At 36.6% G+C, this 22,857-nt stretch overlaps 1 protein-coding gene across 1 annotated transcript; it reads left to right on the top strand.

The window, feature by feature from the left end:
* Window positions 1–8,007: 8,007 nt before the first annotated feature.
* On the top strand, window positions 8,008–9,926 carry LOC116194566. Its single transcript, XM_031523416.1, has 3 exons — window positions 8,008–8,156; window positions 9,270–9,555; window positions 9,666–9,926. Exons 1-3 carry the CDS (start codon window positions 8,091–8,093, stop codon window positions 9,680–9,682), a joined length of 369 nt encoding a protein of 122 aa, XP_031379276.1. The 5' UTR covers window positions 8,008–8,090; the 3' UTR covers window positions 9,683–9,926.
* Window positions 9,927–22,857: the final 12,931 nt, after the last annotated feature.

Raw genomic sequence — 22,857 nt, 5'->3', positions numbered from 1 at the left:
GTAGAGTGTAATATATGAGATACTTGTTCAACCGAGCTTATTTTAGAAATGAAAATTTCCGACATTCTCAGTAGATGATTTGACAAGTTAGTTGAGCGGGGCTAGTTATCATTTCCTAAACCGAGCTTATCACTGTTTGAAAATTATGTAATGTCTTTTATGTACAATGTATAATAAGTTAGTACAAATTGGCCTTGTTATCACTTTATGAGCATAAGTTATCACCGCATTTCGATTTTTGAAAACTTATCACCTAGCTACTGTTCCCCCCATAATAGGGGGAAAAGAGCAGGGTTGTCTCGGGTTGTGTATGACCCACAAGTTGGGACGGCCATTGTAGATGTAAAAAGAGAGCAAATGCGCAATGTAAAGGTTAAGCTTTACCCGTCAGTGAGCCGATCCAATTCAAAATACATTAGTCAGGACCCGTTGGACTTCTGAATACCAGAGTATGCTCCAAAAAAATGATCTACTCGAGAAAAAGACCAAAGAAATGATATATATATATATATACATATATATATATAAACATTTGATATCCTCAATCTTTGATACTCTTGCATTTTCGTCTTGAATTTTTATTTTTTATCATATTCATCCTCATCTTTCCACTTTTTATCATTTTGGTTGGATATCACATTTTTCGTTTAAATGGGACTATGTTGCAATTTCCTTAATGAAAAACAATTTTTGAAAATTAAAATTAAAAACAAATCAAATTGAATAAATTTGTTAAAAAAAAAAGAAACAAAAGGGATGTCATAGGGGCGTCCCTACCCACTGTCAACCCCTCACTATCGAGGTTGTCGGTAATAAGATCTCAATGGGTCGGGGAGTTGGGGCATCCCTATTAGCTATTACCCATCTAATCGATCAGGTCAACGACGGGGTCGAACCTCACTAGTGACCTCCATCAGGGGTAAGTGACTGGTTAATGAAGAAAAAGAACATATATTAGTTGGCATGATTAATAACTAGAGAGAATCCTGATACATGAATGCCGAGATGATTGTGAAATTCCACTAGGCCCATACGCGATTGGATCCATCTCCAACCCGAAATCTCGAGTTAGTAAGTTGTGAAACTCAATCTCTTATAAACTCGTACTTTTCAATTCTATTTTTCCGTGTGGAATTAACTCTATAATCCCGCTCTCACATGGCAACTTGTGGTTTTGATATTTCACCTACATAAGCCCCGTGGACTTGAAGAACTTGCTCTTAAGAACTGACTATGAGCCGGGCACTTACAAAGATACAATTAAAGAGACCACAAGCTAACACTCAGGCCAACACGGGCGTATTTTGACTGCCCTCGACAAATAGACAATTAAAGAGATCAGAAGCTCCACACTCAGGCCAATATGGGTGCACTTTGGCCGCCCTCGATAAAGAGACAATTAGAGAGACTTCGTGTGTTATGATCCCACACGAGTGTGCAGAAACGTAATATGCTCTGATACTATGTAAAATTTTTGCTAGGCCTATAAGCGATTTAGCCTATTTCCAATTTAAAAATTCGAGCTGATAGGTTATAAAATATAATCTTTTATAAATCAATAATTTTTTATTCTATGATTCCGTGTAGGATTAACTCACAACACCCGCGCTCATGTGACAACGTGTAGTTTTGATATTCACGTATACGTGCTACATGGACTTGAAGAACCCGTCCTCAAGAACTAAGTACGAGCCAAACATTTACGAATAGACAATTAAATAGATCACAAGCTCCACACTTGGGCCAACACGAGCGCACTTTGGCTACCCTTGACAAAGAGATAATTTAAGAGACCACGAGCTCCACATTTGGGTTAATAGGGGCACACTTTTGGTTGCCATCGACAAAGAGACAATTAAAGAGGCTGGGAGTGGTATGAGCTCATACGGACCTGTGAAAGTATAACCCGTTCTGATATCATATAAAATTTCACAGTGCCTATAAGCGATAGAGTTTATTTTCAACTCAAAAACTCGAGTTAGTAGGTTGTAAAACCCAATCTTTTGTAAACTCATGTATTTTTATTTTATTTTTTCGCGTGGAATTAACTCTCAATAATTTAAGATTAAACTGAGACTAACCGCATGATATTTTAATGAAAAATGACGTATTGGGATCTATTCATCTAGGTCCTCGAGGGATTAACGTTCAACGCATGATGTTTTAGTGGAAAATGACGTAATAAAGAATGTAGTGGAAATAGTTGAAAAACAAAAAAGAAAATAAAGCAATTAGAAGAAAATTAGTCGAGAAAAAGGAAAGCGATGATAAAGAAGCTTGTTGGGCACAAATCCAGTCAAGCCAGCGTGCTGGGGAAGAGCCCGATGCCTAATGTTGTCCCAAAAAAAGAAGAAGAAAAAGGCAAAATTATTTGTTTGGACATAATTAGGGGAAGAGATAACCAGAGAAGCTTTCGAACGCATGTTAGGTATTGTGGAGAGCTCTCATTCATACCCAGATAAAGCAGCTATGTCGAATTTAACTTAGAATAATGAATCTTGGTACTCTTCAAATCTCCTAAGATATAGAAAATTCATGTTGTTCATATATATATATATATATATATATATATATATATATAATTAGATGATAGGCCGACGTTACATGGGTTGGAAATCGCGATATTTATTCATGGAATCTCTTCGCGATCTAATAAAATCCGGTAAAAAAATACAAAATTGTATGTTGCTAATAACACTAATGCAAATACCAAGAGTTTATGTCATGTCATAGATAATAGTTTTTCTAGAAACAAATTAGTCGACCACTATCCGCTAAAATAATTCGGATATCATAAATTTGATTCTTCAGAGCAGCACGATATGCTTTATCTTTAAATACTTCTTATCATTCAATGTGATGCGGAAAAAAAGTTCAGGTCGAAATCCACTCCCATCAAGAAGGATCTCAGGTCCTCCTTTGAGTTTGATCACCGCTCCATAACCTGCAAGAAGGGCTCTCGGGCTGGTGCCCAAGACCCCACTCCAATGCTCAAGTTAGGGACGATTTTTGTCGAGAATAAAGGGAGAGTTTTTAGGTTTACCTTTCAATTTCCTTTTATAGAAGAAATGAGATAATGAGTGTCAAATGGGATGGAATGGGCTTTGATAATGGGTCGAGTGGGCCTCGGTCATGGGCTTACAAGCCTTTTTGGACCTTTGTTTGTCCAGCCAAGATTCCTATAAAATTCCGAGCCGAATGCCATGTGGGTCGGAGTTCACCTCCATATCACAATCATACAAAACTTTATAAGAATTTTGAGTATGAATTATATTATCATAATAATCTATTAGTTTGAGGATTCAATATGTCTCACCATATTATTAGACATGAATTACAACTACCAACATATTAACTTAAAATAATTTATGCTATGTAAACAAACAATGTGTCAAAACAATTACATTCACCAAATGTCTATCAATTTGTTCGTATTGCAAAAGGTCAGGCAATATAAGGGAAGGTCAGCTCTTCTAAAGAACATTTATGTATAGTTAGGCCATCTCAAATGGCAATCCCCGGCCGGTCCCTATTGCCCACTTGGCAGGAAGGGGGACTGGCCCTTGGAACCCGCTCCCATTGAAGATGGGAGCTGAAGAGGGACTCGATGGCGGCTCTGTTGAGGTGTAAAATGGATAATATATAGCTTGTATATTACCACTTATCAGCTTGAGTTTTTAAATGACAATAGATGCAAGTCAATATATTCCCAATGAAAATCTAATATGGTATTAGAACCCAGGTTACACGTATGCGCGCTTACGCGCATATGTGCACCCACACCATCCCAAGCCCAACATATCCGAGAGCAGCCAAAATCTTCCCTTGCCCGAGCACGAAAGGTGAGCCCAGCTCGAGATCAGTTATTGAGGGCGGGTGTATAAGGGCACGTGACAACGTGTAGGCAAAAATAATTCACACGTTATACGTGAGGGCGGGTGTTGAGGAGTCAAATGGGATAAATTTCATATCGGAAAAGAAAAGGAAAATCCATGAGTTAATGGGAAATGGATCCAAGCCCGTGCGAGTCCAATGAAAATTCAATAGGCTCTCAACAATAGCTGCTTTATTATTTATTTATTTTATTGAAAGTCGCTCTTTGATCGTGCGGGCTCACTTCTCCTGCCACGTGGCATGCAGTAGCCACACAATTGCCTTTTCTTTTCTTTTCTTTTTCTTTTTTATATAAAAAATGTGAGATCACAATAGGGATAGACCATCAGAGTATCTGGCCCCTCATTTTGGCTAGTCCCTTTTAAGATGATGTGGTGCCTATGTGGCACTATGTGGGCTCTTAATAGGGACCGAAAGAAAGGCTCCCATTGTATATAATCGTAAAACTGTTTCCTATTTGAAACTGAAAAAAAAAACTGTTTCATATTGCTTTTTTTATTTCCTTTCTTGACTGACACTGTAAATTATAATTTAATTGCATTTCTAACACAACTCAATGTAGGATTTCAAAGGACTTCGAAAAGAGAAGTTACAAAATTTGTTCAAGACTCCACTTGATAAGATTCGAACCATATGCATGCAAATACCACGAAATTGTCGGCAATATATAGAGTTGAAATATATGTATGATTCATATAAAAAGATAAGGAAAAATAGCACCATATAGCACATATTTTATTCGATTTTCATATGTTAGCACGTTTTTAAAAGTTACCATGCCCTACCACAAATGATCATTTTCCTATCAAATCTAGCACGCCATTTAATTTACGCCAAAAACACTAACGATAAGATGAGTTGGTTTGACGGCGAGCCCCCTCTGCATAGATGGAGGTGACACGTAGACGAGATAACAATAAAAAAATAAAATAAATTGGGGAGCCGAGATCAGTTGGGCGGCACCCCCCACCGATCGCCCACCTCGGGCGATGTCGCCAGATGCCCACCTCGGCCTTTATTTTTTTTTCTTAATTTTGTAAATTTGTAAATTTTTTATTATTATCTTGTCGACTTGTCATGTCCACATATGTGGGGAGGGCTCACGGTCAAGCTAACTTAGCTTACTGATAGTGTCTTTGACGGAAATTAAATGGCGTGTTAGATATGAAATGAAAATGGTCATTTGTGCTACGGCATGATAACTTTTAAAAAAGTGTTAGGATTTGAAAATCGGGTAAAATCCGTGCTATATGATACTATTTTTTCAAAAATTATTTATATTTTTTCGAGTAAATTACTTGACCTTTTTTAAATAAATATATACATATGCATTTCCGATGTATATTCCATAGAATTTTCCAAATACCATAGGTTAAGACTTTTCTGCACTATTGGGATGGAAGATCGATGCTCACCCCAAATTCATAAACATCTTTATTCGTCTGCTGCCTCATATAATTATCGATCCAATCCGTTGTACCTTCTAATTGTATCCAACTGTTAAAGACCAATCAATAACTCAAAGTACTCAAAATATAGAAATGATCATGACGATAATAATAAGAAACCCATAATTTGAAGGGGGAAAAACAAATGAAAATCAAAGCCTCTAATATTCCCGAAACTCTGACGCTTCTGCCTGCGGACTCTCCGTCATTTTCACTCATCGACCGATGAAAATCCTTTCCATAATACTTCGCAGTAGCATTAGCCCTTTCGGCTCGTCCTACTAAATTCCTCGTACTTACTAATATATTAACTTCCAAAGTGATTTTGGACCTTCAAGAGGACATGTCGCCAACATTTTATGTCATGGGAAGCAAGTGATAAGTCCAAAGGTCACTCAACATGAACGTAAACTTGTCCTACGAGGTATCTTAAATTATGGGAACTCCTTCTTCTATTATTTGCATATCTCAAAACTCTATATATGATTTGTGCGTGTTGTTCTACCGGGTTTAGTGGCAGATATGAATTTCCCTAATCTGTTTTCCGTGGTGGACAGGATGGGATAAAGGAGCGGATTGGACATGATAATTTGTTAATGGGCAATCCTGCGTATATCGGAGGTGAAATTTAAGGCAGATTAGGATAACAATTTATGTGTGATCACAAAAGTACCACTGTTTTATCTTATAATTTACAAAATGCGTCGCTCATGGAAAGAGCAACAGAGTTGCCGACGACCTCAGCCGGGGCACTGGTGGTTGACATCAAGCAGTGGCGAGACGAACTTGGTGAGCCTCGATACCGACCACCAATGATTCCATTGAGCTTGTCGGTGAGCTAATTTGAAGCCTCTGTTGACCTTGCCAAGGCGATTGTGGCCAGCAGCGAGCCCACTGCCCCTCTCAGCCATATGTGATTACCACTTTTTTAATTTCTTATTTTATTTTATTTTCTAAATTTATTTTTATATTCCAAAATGAAAATATAATTTTTGAGGATATCATGATTGTTACTTTCATATCCCTATCGTAATTCTTAACATGCTCGAAATAATTAATTAGGACTTCTATGTCCATGATTTTATCCCATCACATCCCATCTCCTGTTATATCTCGTCCAGTCTCGGGTACCAAATGCACCTTTGAAGTTTCAACGTATTTAGGTATATTTTGGGGTTAATTCCCATGACACCCCTTATTATAGTTTTATAAATGGAAAATGACACCTCTTATTTTTAAAATTGGGCACTCACCACTTCTAATTTTGATGATGTGACAGTTGACTGGGTATCAATGCTAATGTGACCCTTTCAAATATCATTTTTAATTTCAAAATTTAAAATTAAAAAACTTTAAAAAATGGAGAAAACCGTATGTAGCCAGGGAAGATTGGCTCCTGGCCAGCGACCCAATCCTCAAGTGAGGTCCCCTGAAGCTCCAAGACCTCTGGCTTTTTGAGGAGAGACAAGGGGTAAATCACCGGTGAGAGAGCACCCACAACCATATCCAACCCTTCTCTCTCTCCTCGATAATCTTCGAGGGGAGAGAGAAGGCACGATAAGCAGCTGGGGTCCTCCTGCATGCCTCCGACGACCTCACCTAAGTGGGTCACTTACCTCCATTTGTTTTTTTTTTTTTTTTTTTAAATTATTTATTATTTTTCATTTTTATATTAAGATTTTAGATTTTTTAATATTAAAAATGATTTTTGAGGTCCCACATTAGCGCTTGTGCCTAGTGAACTGTCACGTTATAAAAGAAAAAAAGAGGTGGTGAATGTCCTATTTGTAATGAAGAGAGGCGCCATCGTCCATTTATAAAATTACAAGGGTTTCATTGAAATTCACCTTATATTTTAATTTAGTATTTAACACCCCTCACGTCTAGATTGAGATAACGTTATTCAAGGTTGTCTATCGTGTGAACAAATTAATGAAATTATATACAGGACAAAGCGTGTGTCACTCTGTGAAATCCAACAAGCTGATATTTTTTTGAATGACTTGAAATTCATTTGAAGAGAATAATATAGATGAATCAACACATATTTAGTAATATTATGACGATATTGACATAATTTTTATTTGGATAATTTCAAAAACATCGTTCATATTTTGATCGAGAATCGAGTCTTGTTAGCTCCGACTGATAACATGTAATAAGGATCTCCCAAAAAAAAGGGGGAAAGAATAGCATGTAATGTAATAAGTAATAGTCGAAACCCTGTATACTTATTTTTTTTTGCTGAATAACTCTTTATACTTATAATTAAACTAAACAAAGGACTAATCATGTGTCAAATCAGATTAAACTGCTTAGGACTAATTAAACAACAAATGAGAACTCTCATTTCTTTTGAAAGAAACAAAAATCTAGAAAAGCAGAAGTTTCTATCTAAACGGTACAACCCACACAATGATCCCCAAAAAGAAAGAGAACATGCGAGAGGATGCTCTTATGTGTCAATACGACAGGCATAGGCATAATGGGTTGGAGTTTGGAGACATTCTCTTATGATCTTTCCTCTCAAAAATTAAAATCATCACTTTTGTTGAATTAAGATTGGGACATGAAGCCACTGATTTCTTCCACGTTTGCTCCCCCAACCACCCCACTATTGCAAAAGCAATCACTCTTCCCACTTACCATCTTAGTATTTATAGCCCTCGGAGATCCACTTCTTCCCATCAAACAGGGCCAATATCAGTCCATACAAGTGAGAAATTTGTCCAGGTTTGATTGATAGGAATGGCGTTCAACACTACTAAACAAGGTCTTCTGCTTGGCATGCTCGTGTTCCTCTTGGCTTCCAAGGTATGTGTAATGATGCTACAAGTCTACGTTGTAACATCCGCACGTAGTACGTACAATAATATGGTAATCAATGATTCGGTTGAAATGATCCCCATCTTTTTAATATGGTAATAGTTCCTTTTTTACTTGTTTCGTTGAACTACTTATTTGTCGATTCAGAATTTACTCCTTTCACATTGTTACAAATGAATCATTAACGTAACTATTTATTGCGATCGTCTTTGCAGTTTGTTGTAACTCAAACTAAGGCATTATTTATAGGGTTAATAGCGCCATATAGCCAAACGTTTGAATGAATTCTTAGTTTTAGCCAAAACTTGATTTTTTACCTGAGATATCCCAACGTTGATGTGTTGGTTTCAAATCTATCCTGACGCTAACTTTCCGTCCAAAATTGACGGAATTGCACACGTGACATGTTAATTTCACATCTATCCCGACACTTGTTACAAAATTAACGTGCTACGTGTGCAATTTCCGTCAATTTTGAACGGAAAGTTAGCGTCGGGATAGATTTGAAACCAATACGTCAACGTTGGGATATCTCAGGTAAAAAATCAAGTTTGGGCTAGAATTAAGAATTCCTTCAAACGTTAGGCTATATGGCGCTATTATTCCTTATTTATACTTCATTATTTGGAATTAAGCTCCAGTTTTCGAATGTCAAATTCATGCCATTCTTAATATAAGATTGTTTTGACAAGTTGGTATAAAATTTTGATTTCCTAACATCAATTACGTACTTAACTTTCAAATTAAATCTAATTAAGCCGGTTCAATTTGCAATGGTCCAACCGGTCAATAAAGCAGTTTTGGCGGGTTTTCCAGTTCTTATTGTTGGTTCTAAGAAAACTATATGGTTTGGATAAGCCCCCAGTTGGGTTGAACCGGCCAGTCCAATCCGCTCGTCAAAACATTGCATTGGTAAAAGAATTTGGGTACCATCAGATATTGGGTCAGGTCGATATCGTCCGGTTTGCCAGCTGGAGTAGAAATCTTAGTAAAGATAGAGATAGTCGTGCAGCCTCTCAAATAAAACGCATGTACAGATAGTATCCAAAATTAACAGATTAACCAGATAGACGTCCGTATTCACAAAAACACGGCGTGCAGGAACTGTTTCTGGCAGCAGATGGTGCTGGAGAGTGCGGAAGGACGCCGATCAATACTGCAGCAGCCAGTCTGAGCCCATGCCTTGGTGCTGCTAGGAGCGGCCGGGCTCTGGTTACGCGACCCTGCTGTGCCAAGGTCAATGCACTCATCAGAACTGCCCCACGGTGCCTGTGCGCGGTGCTGCTGTCTCCACTGGCCAAGAAAGCAGGGATAATGCCCGCCACCGCCATTTCGATCCCGAAGAGGTGCAACATTAGGAACCGACCTGTCGGGAAGAAATGTGGAAGTAAGTGCCTACGTACTTGATATCCCCATTCGACTAATAAAACATTTTACTAAGGTGCACATACTAGCATGTGTTCTTGAGTTTTTCTTTGTCGATTTCTCGTGCTGCAGGGTACATCGTCCCATAGAGATCGAGGCCGAGCTTAACCTAACAGGAGAAGGAAAGGAGCAGCAGCCTCATCACTGCTTACGAAATTAGAGATTAATTCGCAATAAATAATTTCTCCTCTATGTAAAGGGTCGTAGTATGTTTAAACTATGATCCTGTGGTGCATAAGCTTCGAGGCTTACTATTATTCCCGATGAAAATGTGCCTCTTAATTACCGCCGAATTCGATATATATAATAAATGTCTACGCACTTCCGTCCTTATTATGTGTCTCTTGAGCTATATTATCTGATATACTACTTTCGGCTTTAAAATTCTTTATGGTGAGACTCTAAATGCTGTAAGGAAGTTACAGGCCTTTACCATACTTAGTTTCATTGAGTGATTTAAGAGTTATAGCGTAGTAAAATTTTCAATTTTGTGATAAAATTCGAATTTCAATATCATTATTTATTTTTTCCGAATTTTTTTTTGACTAGCAAGAGATGTCCAAAAACACTAGCTAAGAACACTCCAACTGGTGGTCTAAAAACATTTCATAGTTCAGAGGCAAACTGCATCTATCTCTAAAAAAAGATAACATTATCTATAATCTATACCTATATATAATCTATAATCTATAACCTATAACGTATATAAAAGTGTGAAGCTCAGAAATGAATTTCTCGATTTTTTAAATTTTAAATTTTCCTCTTCAATGTACATGAACATATTTTAAAATATTTATTTTAATCTTTCAACATGTCTGGACATATTTTACTTTTTTATCGCACTTTGATTATTATATAACTGATATGCCTCTTTGAGTGGCATCTCTTAGTAATTATAATTTTTAGGACTCTTCTTAATTCAATATTATTATTATTATTGTTGCTGTTGCTACTACTAATATAACAATACGAAACTCAATAATTGTTTCTCACATTTCTTAATTCTAATTTTACCCATTCCAAGTTTTCAAGGCACATTTTTCCCCATTTGAACAATTGGTAGACGTGACCAACGGATCTAATCGTATCCTTTTTTTTTTCCCCAAATGTAACTTTCATTGAATGTAGATGTAACGACTGGGTTCTAATGGTGTCATATAACTAAGTATAGAAAATACATACCTCTCCTTGATACCATTTCTAAGTTTATTAGTGTCCATGCTACCATTTCTACGTTTATTAGTGTACCTGCTTCCCAGCATACCAAACAACATTACCTTGGAAAATATTGAGTTTTGATATCATACTATCTTCTATATTACTACGCAATGCGCAAATATGAAAGCTCAAGGCATTAGAATAATTATATGATATTAAAAAAATTATTTTTTATTTATTAATTTTATACAAATTGTAAAAGAAAATTAAATTTATTAAATATTATATATAGCAATTTATCAATAAAATATTATAAAAAATTTAGAATGTTAAAAAGTCGAGAATATTATAATAACGTGTAATAATTAAAATCAATAAGTTAATAATTAGTTGACAAAAAAAAAGTTAATAATTAGGCATGCCTGTAATAAAGAACGTGGACGGCTACCATTTGTGCCTTTTCGGTTCGGCCCTCTTTTCATTTCTAAAAATAATGCCAATATCGCGGAAATGCAAACCTGCCTAAATGTTGCATAACCGTCGCCATCTCCAAACGATTTCTCTCTTCGCTCTCGATACAGAGACTCGCGCTCCCTCCGGACTTCATCTGCCTTCTGCCTCGTGCCATGCATCCTCCCTTCTTCTCTCTTATGCCAATTCTAATCTTACAGACCTTCTAATGTAAAGAGCTCCTCCGAAAGACGGGTTTGCCTTCTAAATTGATCTCATACGAAAAGCTGCCCCGGCAATACTGCTTTGCAAAAAGCTACTTGGGATTCTGTTGGATCATTCCATTGTTCTAATACGGCAAGCATTGCCCATCTACTCTTTGTTTTCAACTGCTATTAACGCTCAACCGCTGCTCGGATTGATAATGATCCGCCCGCTTGATGGTATTGCCAATAAGTGGCTCCATTTTTTTGAGTGGGTTAAACTACAACTCTTTCCTGATTTCTTACTCGCGAACAACTTCCAAATCATTTGCCTTTCTGTCGATGTTCTTATGCATTTTTTTTTCCGCCTGTGTTTGTTTTAAAGTATAAAACAATTTACTATCTTTACTTGGGCCATCGGCAATGTTTATATTCTTCAACTCAGGTTTGTATCTCCTCTATTATGTACTGTATGTTTTATGTTTCATGTGTAGGCTTATGTTTGCTCTAATTTAATCACACCATTGCACTTCTTCATTCAATTATGGAGTCTAAGGCGCCTCAAAGTTCATGCCATTGGTTTTTCATTATTCAATTGAAACTTTGAATTTCGGCAACTGCTCACTATAGAGAAGAAAGTGTTGAGGAGTAAAATGGGATAAATCCCACATCGGAAAAGAAAAGGAAAATCCATGGGTTAATATATGGCTTGGGTATTACCACTTATCAACTTAACCTTTTGAGTGGAAATGAGCCCGAGCCTGTATATTCCCAATGGAAATTCAATATGGTATCAGAGCCTAGGTTACGCGTACGCGTATGCGTGCCTACGCGCGTGTGCGCACCCACACCACGCCAGACCCAGTATGTCCGATGCAGCCAAGAGTGCGCCTCGTGTTAGTGTCCCCCCTCGCCCGAGCTCCGCTCGAGGTCAATTCAGCCACTTATCAGCTTGAACTTTTAAGTGGATATGGGCTTGAATCCGTATAAACCCAATGGAAATTCAATAGAAAGCGTCAATAATTTTTATAATATTATGGTACAGAAAATTCAGTGATTGCTTATATATATATATATATATATATATATATAACATTAATGTGTCTACCTTTCTACATAAAGAACAAAAGAAAATAAAAAGAAAACAGAACACTGTTGTACTGGGTTAAAAGTACGGAAGAAAATATTCACGGCTAGATCCAAGTTGCAAAACTTGCTTCTTTTTTTTTTTTTTTTTTCCCCTAAGGCAGTTCAGCTAAGTGAGTATGGCAATTCATCTAGGATAGCATTAATATTACTCATTGAAGCCTTAAGGTTTTTAATCATCATGAGCCCACATACGGTCTATATATGGATTTAATCTTAAAATGGAGGCCTTTTGTCAGGCCTTATACGACTTTCATCCAATATACATATTGCAATGTTGGTTTCTGAAAATTTAGTTGATTAAAAGTCACTAAGTTTGTTGATTGTGATTTAATTTTGTCCATAAAATTTGCCTGATCCTCATAATAATACTTGCTGGGTTTGTAAAACTTGAAATTGCTCCTATAATGTCCCTCTTTGCCTCGTTATATCTTTCATTTATATTTTATAATTATCAGTTTAATATACATATTGTTCTCTATTTTTTTTTATGGGATTTTACTTTAGCATAACGGGACTTGTTTGGATAAGTGCAATCTTAATGCTGAGTGTGTTTGGATTCGCAATAATTTTCAACTCAACTCAACTCAACTTCACTTATCTTCAATTCAACATCACAATCATTACTTTTTTATTTTTTTAAATATTTTTAACCATTCAATTCAATTTTTAATATTAAATTCTCTCAACTATTTATTACTTTTTCACAATTCAACAACACAATCATTATTTTCTCTCAATTATTTATTATTTTTTCACACTTTTTCTCATAATTCAACAATATAATCATTACAAACCAATTAAAATCAAATTCAACTCAACTCAACTCTCAATCCAAACACACCAACGTAAGCTATATGACCTTTCATTTTGGTTTTGTGGTTAGGTCTTACATAGCATAGAAAATATTTAACTAAACTGGAATTAGTTGATTATGCTTATACCCATAACTTAGTTGACATTTTATTATTACTACCTTTCCATAATTTATCTTGTAGCTTTCTTAAAGAAGTATAGTTTCTTCTGCTTGGTAGTGGCGCTCGAGAGTTGACATGGCATTATGTACCACAATTGGCTATTTGATGGGAGGAATTGCATCACCATCTATTGATAAATCAAGCTGAGAAGGCAATGCTGTGAAAATTCTTTAGATTGACGATCATCACAGTGAAGAGATGAACTTTGAAACTCCACTCCCCTTGAAAGTAATTTCTAGCCAACTCAGCTTACCATAAATATGATTATGACAATATGCAATTGTCAGGACGGAGTCCATGTTTCTATGCTATGCCCACAAGGTTGTGACTTGCTCTAAGGTTCCAATAAATTTTCTTCTCAAGAAGATCGATCTCTAGATAGGGCGTGATATATGTTATTTTCTTTAGGTAATGAATTTTCTCCTATAAATTGTGTGTAAGCCAATTGGCATAGTGAAGGGTCAAATCCTTAAATTTCGTGGTCCTGATTTGTCGTTTAGTTTGTTGGGCCTTATTTCTTTTTGCCTAATTTTCCTTGAATCTTATTTTGCAGATGATTGAAAAAAGCTTTTAAGTTATAATATGCTTTAGTGCAGTATTAATAGTTCATGCATTTCCCAAGTATTCACACGGGAAAATTCTCCCCCTAGATGCGGTCTCAAAGTAGACATATTGTGAATTAGAACAATCTGTGTGATTGATGTTATGATTCCTACAAAACAAAAAGATTATTGAGAGACGTACCATTTAATGGTCCAGAGGTATACACCATTTTGTAAAATGTGTTTGAAGAGATTACATAATGCCGAACTTTAAAACCATTATGATGCTTGTCTTAAAGCTCTGCACTTTAAAACCAATGAGCACGGCTCGTAAGGAACATATAAGCGTAGTAATCTTGATAGAATTTAAAAAAATTTCACCTGCAACACGTGTATACCTACTAGTATATATTAGAATAGCCCTATAAATAACCATTTCAATACTCATTGTGAGACTGTACGTACCCTTTATTAGCCCTTAAGATTTTTATTCGATTATATTATATAGGTGGCGTTTGGTTTCAAAGTTAAACTAAGTTTGATTTTGATTTTGATTTTGATTGTGAAAAAAGACAAATGAGATGGTATTATGAATTTAACTTGGGAAACGTGTGTTTTTGTTGTGTAGTGGGTAGAGTTAAAATCAAAATCATGATTCTAAAATCACATCATGAAACCAAACGGGCCCGACACATGGACTTTCCGTATAACTGAAAAAAAAAAACCCTTAAGTTATTATTAAGTACTAAAAATAGATCCTGTAGATCAACGTGGTGGTTCAAGTGGTTTGTATTAGTCTATTTTTACCCCGCAAGTATACCGATCACAACAAATAATACAAAGGTGAATCGAGTATTGTCCTACAGAGATTATTCCTAAAAATCCTATTAATGAACAAAATTATCGTATCCTGGCTGAAGTCAATCAAACAATTCATCGGCGGTAATTTTGAGAAAAATAAAAAGCAACTAAAATCTAAAAGCAGAAATTAACATCGGAAATTCAATCAGCGACGACTACTTAGGACTGCGATTTCTCCCTATCACTAACCTGTCTAAGACTCAATTCATTAACCTAACATTCTAATTTATTCTTAAGTTTATTTCAAATCTCCTAAGAAAATATCCACACTAACCAATCCCCTATATTTCTATGGTTACTGAATTAGTGTAAATTAATTAAGAAACAATCCTAATATGGCTACCTAAGATGACTAGGTATATTTCTATCATACTCACAAACTAACCATATACCCAAATCTCACCTAAAAATGAACTATCAAAGTCGATCTTAAGCTATCATTGCCTCGATCTAAACCTAGAATTCCCTTTCGAGTTAATTTAGATTATGAAATCAATTCAATTAGTGGTCAAGTAATTGAAAGCATCAAGCACAGATAACAATAAATGAATTGAAATCAAAGACAAGAAGATCGAGATGGAACAATAAATTAATTACGCGGTAGATTTTATCACAATCTTAGAATAAAACCTTAGCCCATACAGTCTACAGAACACATTGAAGAATTCATCATAATCATTAAAATTAAAAAGAGTTCACAAGGGAGAAAGGAGAAATCGGCACAATGCAGCCGAAAACCCAAAAGCCCACTTCTCTGTGTTCTCTCCAATAGCTAGTCGCCTCTCTCTGTATGTCTATACCTACATGTCACGGCCCCAAATTTTATATATATATATATATATATATATATATCACAAACTTTTGTTTAAGAAAATTCTAGATGTAATCATGGTATATCTCTTGTGAATCAAAATTCCTATAATTATGTAATAAGAGATATATATGATAATCTTCTGTTCCAAAATTATATCTTCAAGATATTCCCTCCTTGATATTCGTCCGAATCAAGTTCACATCCGGAAACTTCTAGAAACAATCTCCACGGCCCTTCATGAATAGGCCAAAGCCCGGCCCGACAAAGAAGTCCACATGCTCCCTTGATAATTCCATGCAATGAACTAGCCTTCTCCCTTGATAATTCCATGCAATGAACTACATAGAACCGATTAAATAGCAAGCAATACATAGGAAATAATCGAAGAATAACTTGGAAAAGAGATCAAAAGACTAAACGACTTATAAAATAAAATTAAGACTAATAATAACCTATAAAAACAACCTAAAACTTGATTATCTCAAGCATCTAGTTCCAATTAATAGCTCAATAGTGCGGAGCTTAACTCGATTTCATCGAGTTATCAATTTGTCACCTCTTCCTCTTGAGCAATATCTAGAATTCGAATATTATGAATAGAAAAAATTTTCGAATGGGAGAATTCTACTCTAAATGGGGCCAACCCAACTCGAACTAGTATTAGCTAAATAGAACTCATTGCGTTTTCAAATACCAAGTGTGCATGTAAAAAGAAAATGTATATGTAGACCCTACAAGTAGTAGAAAAAGAATATATATTTTTATTTTGTAAATAACTTTATTAATGTTTTTGCACATATACAAATTTTTTCCGAATTTTCATTTTTTTTATTTATTGAATTCGGAACCCTTTTTTCTTTTTCTTTTTTGAAAAATGATTGATAGGGAGAGTTTGAAAGAAAAATTATTATTTTATATGCAATAAAAATATTCTAATGAATCCAGAGTCTAGTGCTAATATATAAACGCGTAGGAACGGGTCTTTGCAAAGGGAAAACTATAGCTAAAAAGCATAGGTTGATGTTCAACGGTAAAGATTAATTAATTGATGAAATTTGAAATTTTATCAATCATGTGTCTCTTATAATCAGGCAAAAGCGCTATAATTACTTTTGTTTCTTATTATTTGCATATAATATATATGAAATAATAGAAGAATAAATATAATTTAGCGATTGATGAATCATTAAAAAAACTAACAATTGCGTCCACTCAATTTGTTTACACTTTCATTTAATATATAGAAGACAAGGCGTTCTTTTTTTTTTCTTTTGATTTTTTTTAAAATTGATCATCTTCATTTACAATAAATGTATAAAAAAAACAATAATTTAGTAAGAAAAAGTGATGGAGGACTAAAAGTGAACAAAATCGAAAAGTTGATAATAATGTTCAGTTTAAAAAAGTTTAGGATGAAAATAGACAAAAAAAAGAAGAAAATGATTAATCACCTAGAGAAGCATGACATTAGCACTTTTTCTTAAATATAACACAATATTTTAAAAATATCATAAAAGGCACGACCTTTAAGTTTAATTACGATTCTAGCAAAACGTTAATTATTTTGTCAAATATAACAATAACGGCTGACCTAGCGTTAACAGTGCCACGCGGCACAATAGGATTGGATGAGTGGGGCCCACATGCCTTTATTTAATTAATTCTTTTTTTTTTAAAAGAAAGTAACGGAATTGGAGGAAAGGGGAAGGGGCAGTAGTAGTGGCCGCAATTGGGGCCCCCACCGCCGGATTCGAAGGAACCCCGAATGGGGGCTTTTTGATTCAGCTAGTGGACGTCCCGATTGAGGCCACCACCCCCCAAATCGGAGTCGCGGGCCACCTCTACTGTGGCCTGCGGCCCCACCCGGTGTTGTCTACCACCATCAGCCCCTTCCCTCTTTCTCCAATTTCGCTCCTTTAAGAAAAAATTCTTTTTTTATTTTTAGAATTATTTTTAATTAAAAATAAAAAGCATGCAAGTCCTACTCTGCCAATCTTGTTGTGCGTGGCATCGTTAAAGTCACGTCCACCGTTACGGTTACATTCGACGGAATAATTAATATCGTACTAGAATCACAACTAATCCTAAAGATCATACATTTTTGTGATATTTTCTATGAGTTGTACTATATTTAGAAAAAAAAAGTGTAAAAATCGTGCCTTTTTAAGTGATTAACCTAAAAAAAATACAAAATATCTTTATAAAATTTTAATGAACAAAAGAGTGATTTTTTACCCGAGCTTATTATAAAATTTTCGGGGTGAATCTTGGTATCTGAAAGCCCAATTGGACCTCGACTAATTCAGTTGAGCCGAGTAAAACATATTTAATTACATGCATTTGTTGGGACATACATTTTAATATGGTATTCCAACTCGTCGGATGACCAAGCTTCACAATTGAAAGTGAAGTGAAACCTACTACCTTTGCCATCATTATTTTGCCAAAAAAAAAAATGAAGATAACATCTTCCTTAAAATGATTCTACAAGCAAACAACTGTTTTAACTTATAAATCAAAATCATTATATCATTAGTCTTTTTTCTTTTTTCTTTTTTGATAAGCCATTATATCATTAGTCATGTATTGGTTTATATAAGTTATTGAAAAATCAAATCAACAAATTCTTGAATATTTTAGTTAAACGTAACAAATCGTCGTTGACAAACATTTTAAGGGCATGCGAGATAAGAACGACGACTTTCCCCCGTTTGGATTCCCATACAAAAAATTTTAACTATAACTTTAACTTTAACTCAACACACTACACAACAAAAATACACATTTCCCAAGTCAAAATTTTTAACTTTAACTTTAACTCAACACACTACACAACAAAAACCCACGTTTCCCAAGTCAAATTTATAATCACATTTCATTTGTCATTTTCTACAATCAAAATCAAAATCAAAATCAAAGTTACTTTCCATGCGTTTATTTTCGGAGTTAAAGTCAAGAATTTGTGATTGTGATTGTGATTGTGATTGTAGAAGAAGACAAAAAAAAATTTGACCGTTTGTGGGGTCCACCATCCTGTATCTACCCTTGCCCCCGCCACACCCCAGGCCGTGCAAATTAGAGTTCTTAGTTTGACTGAAAGAACAAAGGTTGGCCCCTACCCAACGAAGAAATGTTCAGACACCTCACTGCCTTGCCTCCCCAACTTTCTTCCTTCTGCGATCTACATCCGTGAAGCTTTATTTTGCGAATCTGTCTGTGAGAGGCGAAAAGGTCATATCCTCTACGAACATGTGAAGCCGCATAGTCCCCCCTGCAGAATTCGGTCGTCAGTGGAATCAGTGGACATGCGTCGAAATTTGTCGGGCCCCTACCAGTGGGTGTTACGGTATAAGAGGCGTCTTCGTCCGAAGCCAATTCCATATCGAAGTGAAAGGTACTTTCTTCCTCCAATTTCAAGTTACATTCTGTGATTTTCCCTAATTTTTATGCCGGGTTGAGGATAGTTCTTCGCCGCTTCTGTTGGTCGAAGTTGCTGATGATTTTGCGTCGATTTCGTTTTGATTGCCCTCTGTGCGGTGGAATTTGTTGTTGCTGTTGGCCAATTTGTCGATTCCCGCTGCTTTGGATTGGAATACTGATTTGTTTTGCTGCGTTCTGTTTGTCTGAAACCTTCCTCGTTGCATTTGTTTGGTTCCCCTGGTCACAGGCAGCACACATGCTCGATGAAATGTTTGTGAAGGGGTTATTAGAAATAGCATTACAATGTAATCGTTGCTTTTGCTTTCGTACTGTGCTGTTCATCCAAAGTAAATGCTTAGTGAATGTTGATGGTTCGTGCCACTGCCGAGCGGTATGGCTTCTATTGCAGCTTGTGACTGCTTGGTCTTGTTGCTTATTATTGATGGCTTTAGGGAAGGGTTTAAGGTCCCTTGTCGTGTAAGTTGAGTTGTTTACTAGCTCGTGACTGCTTGGTCTTGTTGCTGATGATTCGTTAAACTTTTAGTTGTTACTCAAAATGAGAAAGTATGCTCTTAACTCACTGTAATTATAAAAAAGAAAGTCCACTTACCACATAGAAGCCGCCGAGCAGTATGAGCAAAAAGACACCGATGATGGATGCTTCTAAAGGGAGAACCTGAAGCCTCCTTCCAGCTCGGGGCTGCACAGACGACTGATCAACCTGCTCTTTCTCCTTTTCCCTCTCTTTCTCCTTCTTCTTGCTCTTTTTAGATGTCCTTTCCTTTGCTGTGTTCTCACTTTTATTAGGCTTCAGTGCATTGCTTTGTGCAGAAGTGCTATCAAGACTAGCATCCCCTGCCTTTTTGGGCAAAAGATATTGTGCGGTTTAGTCCCCAGTTGGATAAAATGACATATGGTTATAAAGAACTAAGAACTGAAAGGAAGGAAAAAAAACACAAAAGTAGTAAAAGAAAAAACACTCACAGCAGCTTGGGAATTAACATAAAAATCGAGCTATTTCTGTCAATTTTTCTGGGAAAAGAGAAAGGTTTCTTCCTCTGGTCGGTGGGTTGACTGAAATAATCGAGTCTGAATGTTCATAACCGATTCTGTATTTGATTATTTTCGCAATCATGTTATAAATAACTGCTCTCTTATGATCAAATAATATATGTTGATCTCAGCACCTGAATCCACTTCTGTAAGTCTGTACGTCGAATTTGGACATATTCTCTGCGGTTTGAACTGAAGATGTTGCCTTGCCTGCATATTTATATGTCTGTTTTTTTGCTGAATTTTCAACAAGTGCACACAAACATTGTTGTTTGTCATATTTTATTGTATCACCGCAGTATAAGTTGTTGTTATAGTTCTTTCAAAGACATGGCCCCCAAGGGTGAAGGCATACTTGAGTGGACTGAAGCGCTGGAGAACGCTTTCATTACCATCTTGCTCGAGAAGTTCACAAGGACGCATACAACATATTGGAAAGCCAGTGACTGGGAACAAATGAATAAGGAGCTGGAAGAGCAATTTCCAGGCACCATTCTCGACGCCAACAAGTTGAAGCAGAAACTACGCAGACTGGGGATCCAATACACGCAGTTCACCGAGCTGATTGCGCACACTGGAGTCGGCTGGGATGAGACAACCAATACAGTAAAGGCGAATGCTAATGTCTGGGATAAGTTTATTAAGGTATAGTAACACTAACCTTTACTTCTAACACATTTTTTAGTTTGTAATTTTCCACATAAAGTAGTTCATACTGTTATATTTGTTGCGTTTTTTTTTTGAACATGCAGAAGAACAGCAGCTTCAAGACTTTTCAGAACAGAGGTTGCAAGCATTACACATCATTAAAAGAGTTGTTCAGGTCTAAGACAGCAACATGTGCATTACGAATTTCATCCACCGACCCACCAAAGAGCCCAGAAACATATGCACGCATGGAAGAGGAGTTCCTAGCAGCAACGTCAAGCCGTGGGAAAGAACCGATCAATCTTGAAGAGGGATCCGGCGATAGTGATGACCCCGTTCATGAGGTTACCGACCAGTTGTTACTGGGTCCCGTCGCCGTGTGCGCAAAAGGAGTTCGACCACCGGGTCGTGGTTGCAGGAGTGCCTTGACATGTTAAAGTGCAATCTCAGCAATAGGGACAAGGACATAAATTGTACCCTTCCTGAAACGAAGAAAAGCAAATCCGCGACGAGCCCCGACAAACCAGCGAAGGGCAGCATCGAGGAGGCGATGGATGTGCTCAATAAAATGCGTCCATCCATGTCCATAAAAGAGCATCTCGTTGCTAGTGATCGACTTTCAAGGGAGGAGCACACACGGCGTATGTTCATGTGCCTTCTCGATGATACAAGGTTGCCATGGGTTTGTAGCCTGCTTGACCCTTGGACGGCCACGGTCCATCGTCTACTGCAATATATCTTTATAACTAAGAGTTTATTTGTTATGTCATTTACCAAACCTTTGTTTTATATTTGTTGCGTGTGCTATTACTTTGCTTGAACTATGTGTTTGTTTTATGTGACTCTTGTGACATGCAATTACGATGTTTGTGCATTGCACTTGCATTTGTTTTACATTTTAATCTTGATTCCTTTGACCATATCATTTCAATTCTATGCTTTTGGTAATCTGCCATCTTGTTTGTCGATATAGTTCGCTAAGCTAAAGGGAACACACAATGTCAAGACACGGGAATTCACGAAGAAATGATAACCAATCAAGAGATGCCCAACTTATAGGGATGTATCTGGCGCTGGAGATTGCGGCGGCCGAAGAAGATGTCCCGCGCAACATTCCTTGTCAAACCTCACGTCTACAAGGCAGATATTACATAGAGGAAGTTCTTGGCAATGACACAAGGTGTTACGAGAATTTCAGGATGAACCCTCACGTATTTCATAACTTGTGCGATACGCTAAGAGCAAACTGTGGAATCAAAAATAGCAGGAATGGTATGACCGTGGAGGAGATGGTCGGCATGTTCTTAATGGTAGTTGCACATAGTACTCGCTTGGCCGTGGTTGCCGAACGATTTCAGCATTCTAAGGAGACGGTGTCACGAGTCATCAAGGTAATAGCTCATGGAATTCATTTGTTGTCACCAACGTATATAAGACGGAGGAACGTTGATATGCAATCGGAAATTCAGAGTTGCTGAAAATGGTACGCATTCTTTCAGGTATGTGTCGTACATGTGATAAATTAAAATACCACTAATTTTTGTGCTTTATAATGTAATTCGTATTCTTTTCATTATTATTGTAGAATTGCATTGGAGCAATCGATGGGACCCATGTGTCTGCTTGCGTTCCATCATCGGTGAGAGGCGCGTATCGCGATCGGAATAACAAGATTACGCAAAATGTACTCGCCGCTTGTTCGCATGACATGATGTTCACTTATGTCGTCACTGGATGGGAGGGTTCTGCTCATGACTCTCGAATTATGTTTGATGCCGCTACATTGGAATTATTTCCTGCACCATATGGCGGTAAGTTCTTCATGCTCATATCGTATGTTCCCTTGTCAATCGCGTATGTATTTTCATAAATACATTCTACTTCTGTTATATTTTAGATCTACATTTGTGCTTGCAGAGCAATATTATGTGGTCGATGCAGGATTCCCTAATATTCCCGGTTATCTGGCTCCTTACAAAGGCCAAAGGTATC

This window comes from Punica granatum, chromosome 2, assembly GCF_007655135.1.
Source record: "Punica granatum isolate Tunisia-2019 chromosome 2, ASM765513v2, whole genome shotgun sequence".
NCBI lineage: Eukaryota > Viridiplantae > Streptophyta > Magnoliopsida > Myrtales > Lythraceae > Punica > Punica granatum.
This window is presented reverse-complemented; position numbering and strand designations above follow the sequence as displayed.

Bases quoted from the DNA above. Each gene is read 5' to 3' on its own strand.
- LOC116194566 (XM_031523416.1), top strand. From the start codon at position 8,091: ATGGCGTTCAACACTACTAAACAAGGTCTTCTGCTTGGCATGCTCGTG. The intron at 8,157-9,269 runs GTATGTGTAATG...CACGGCGTGCAG, and splicing joins TGTTCCTCTTGGCTTCCAAG to GAACTGTTTCTGGCAGCAGA.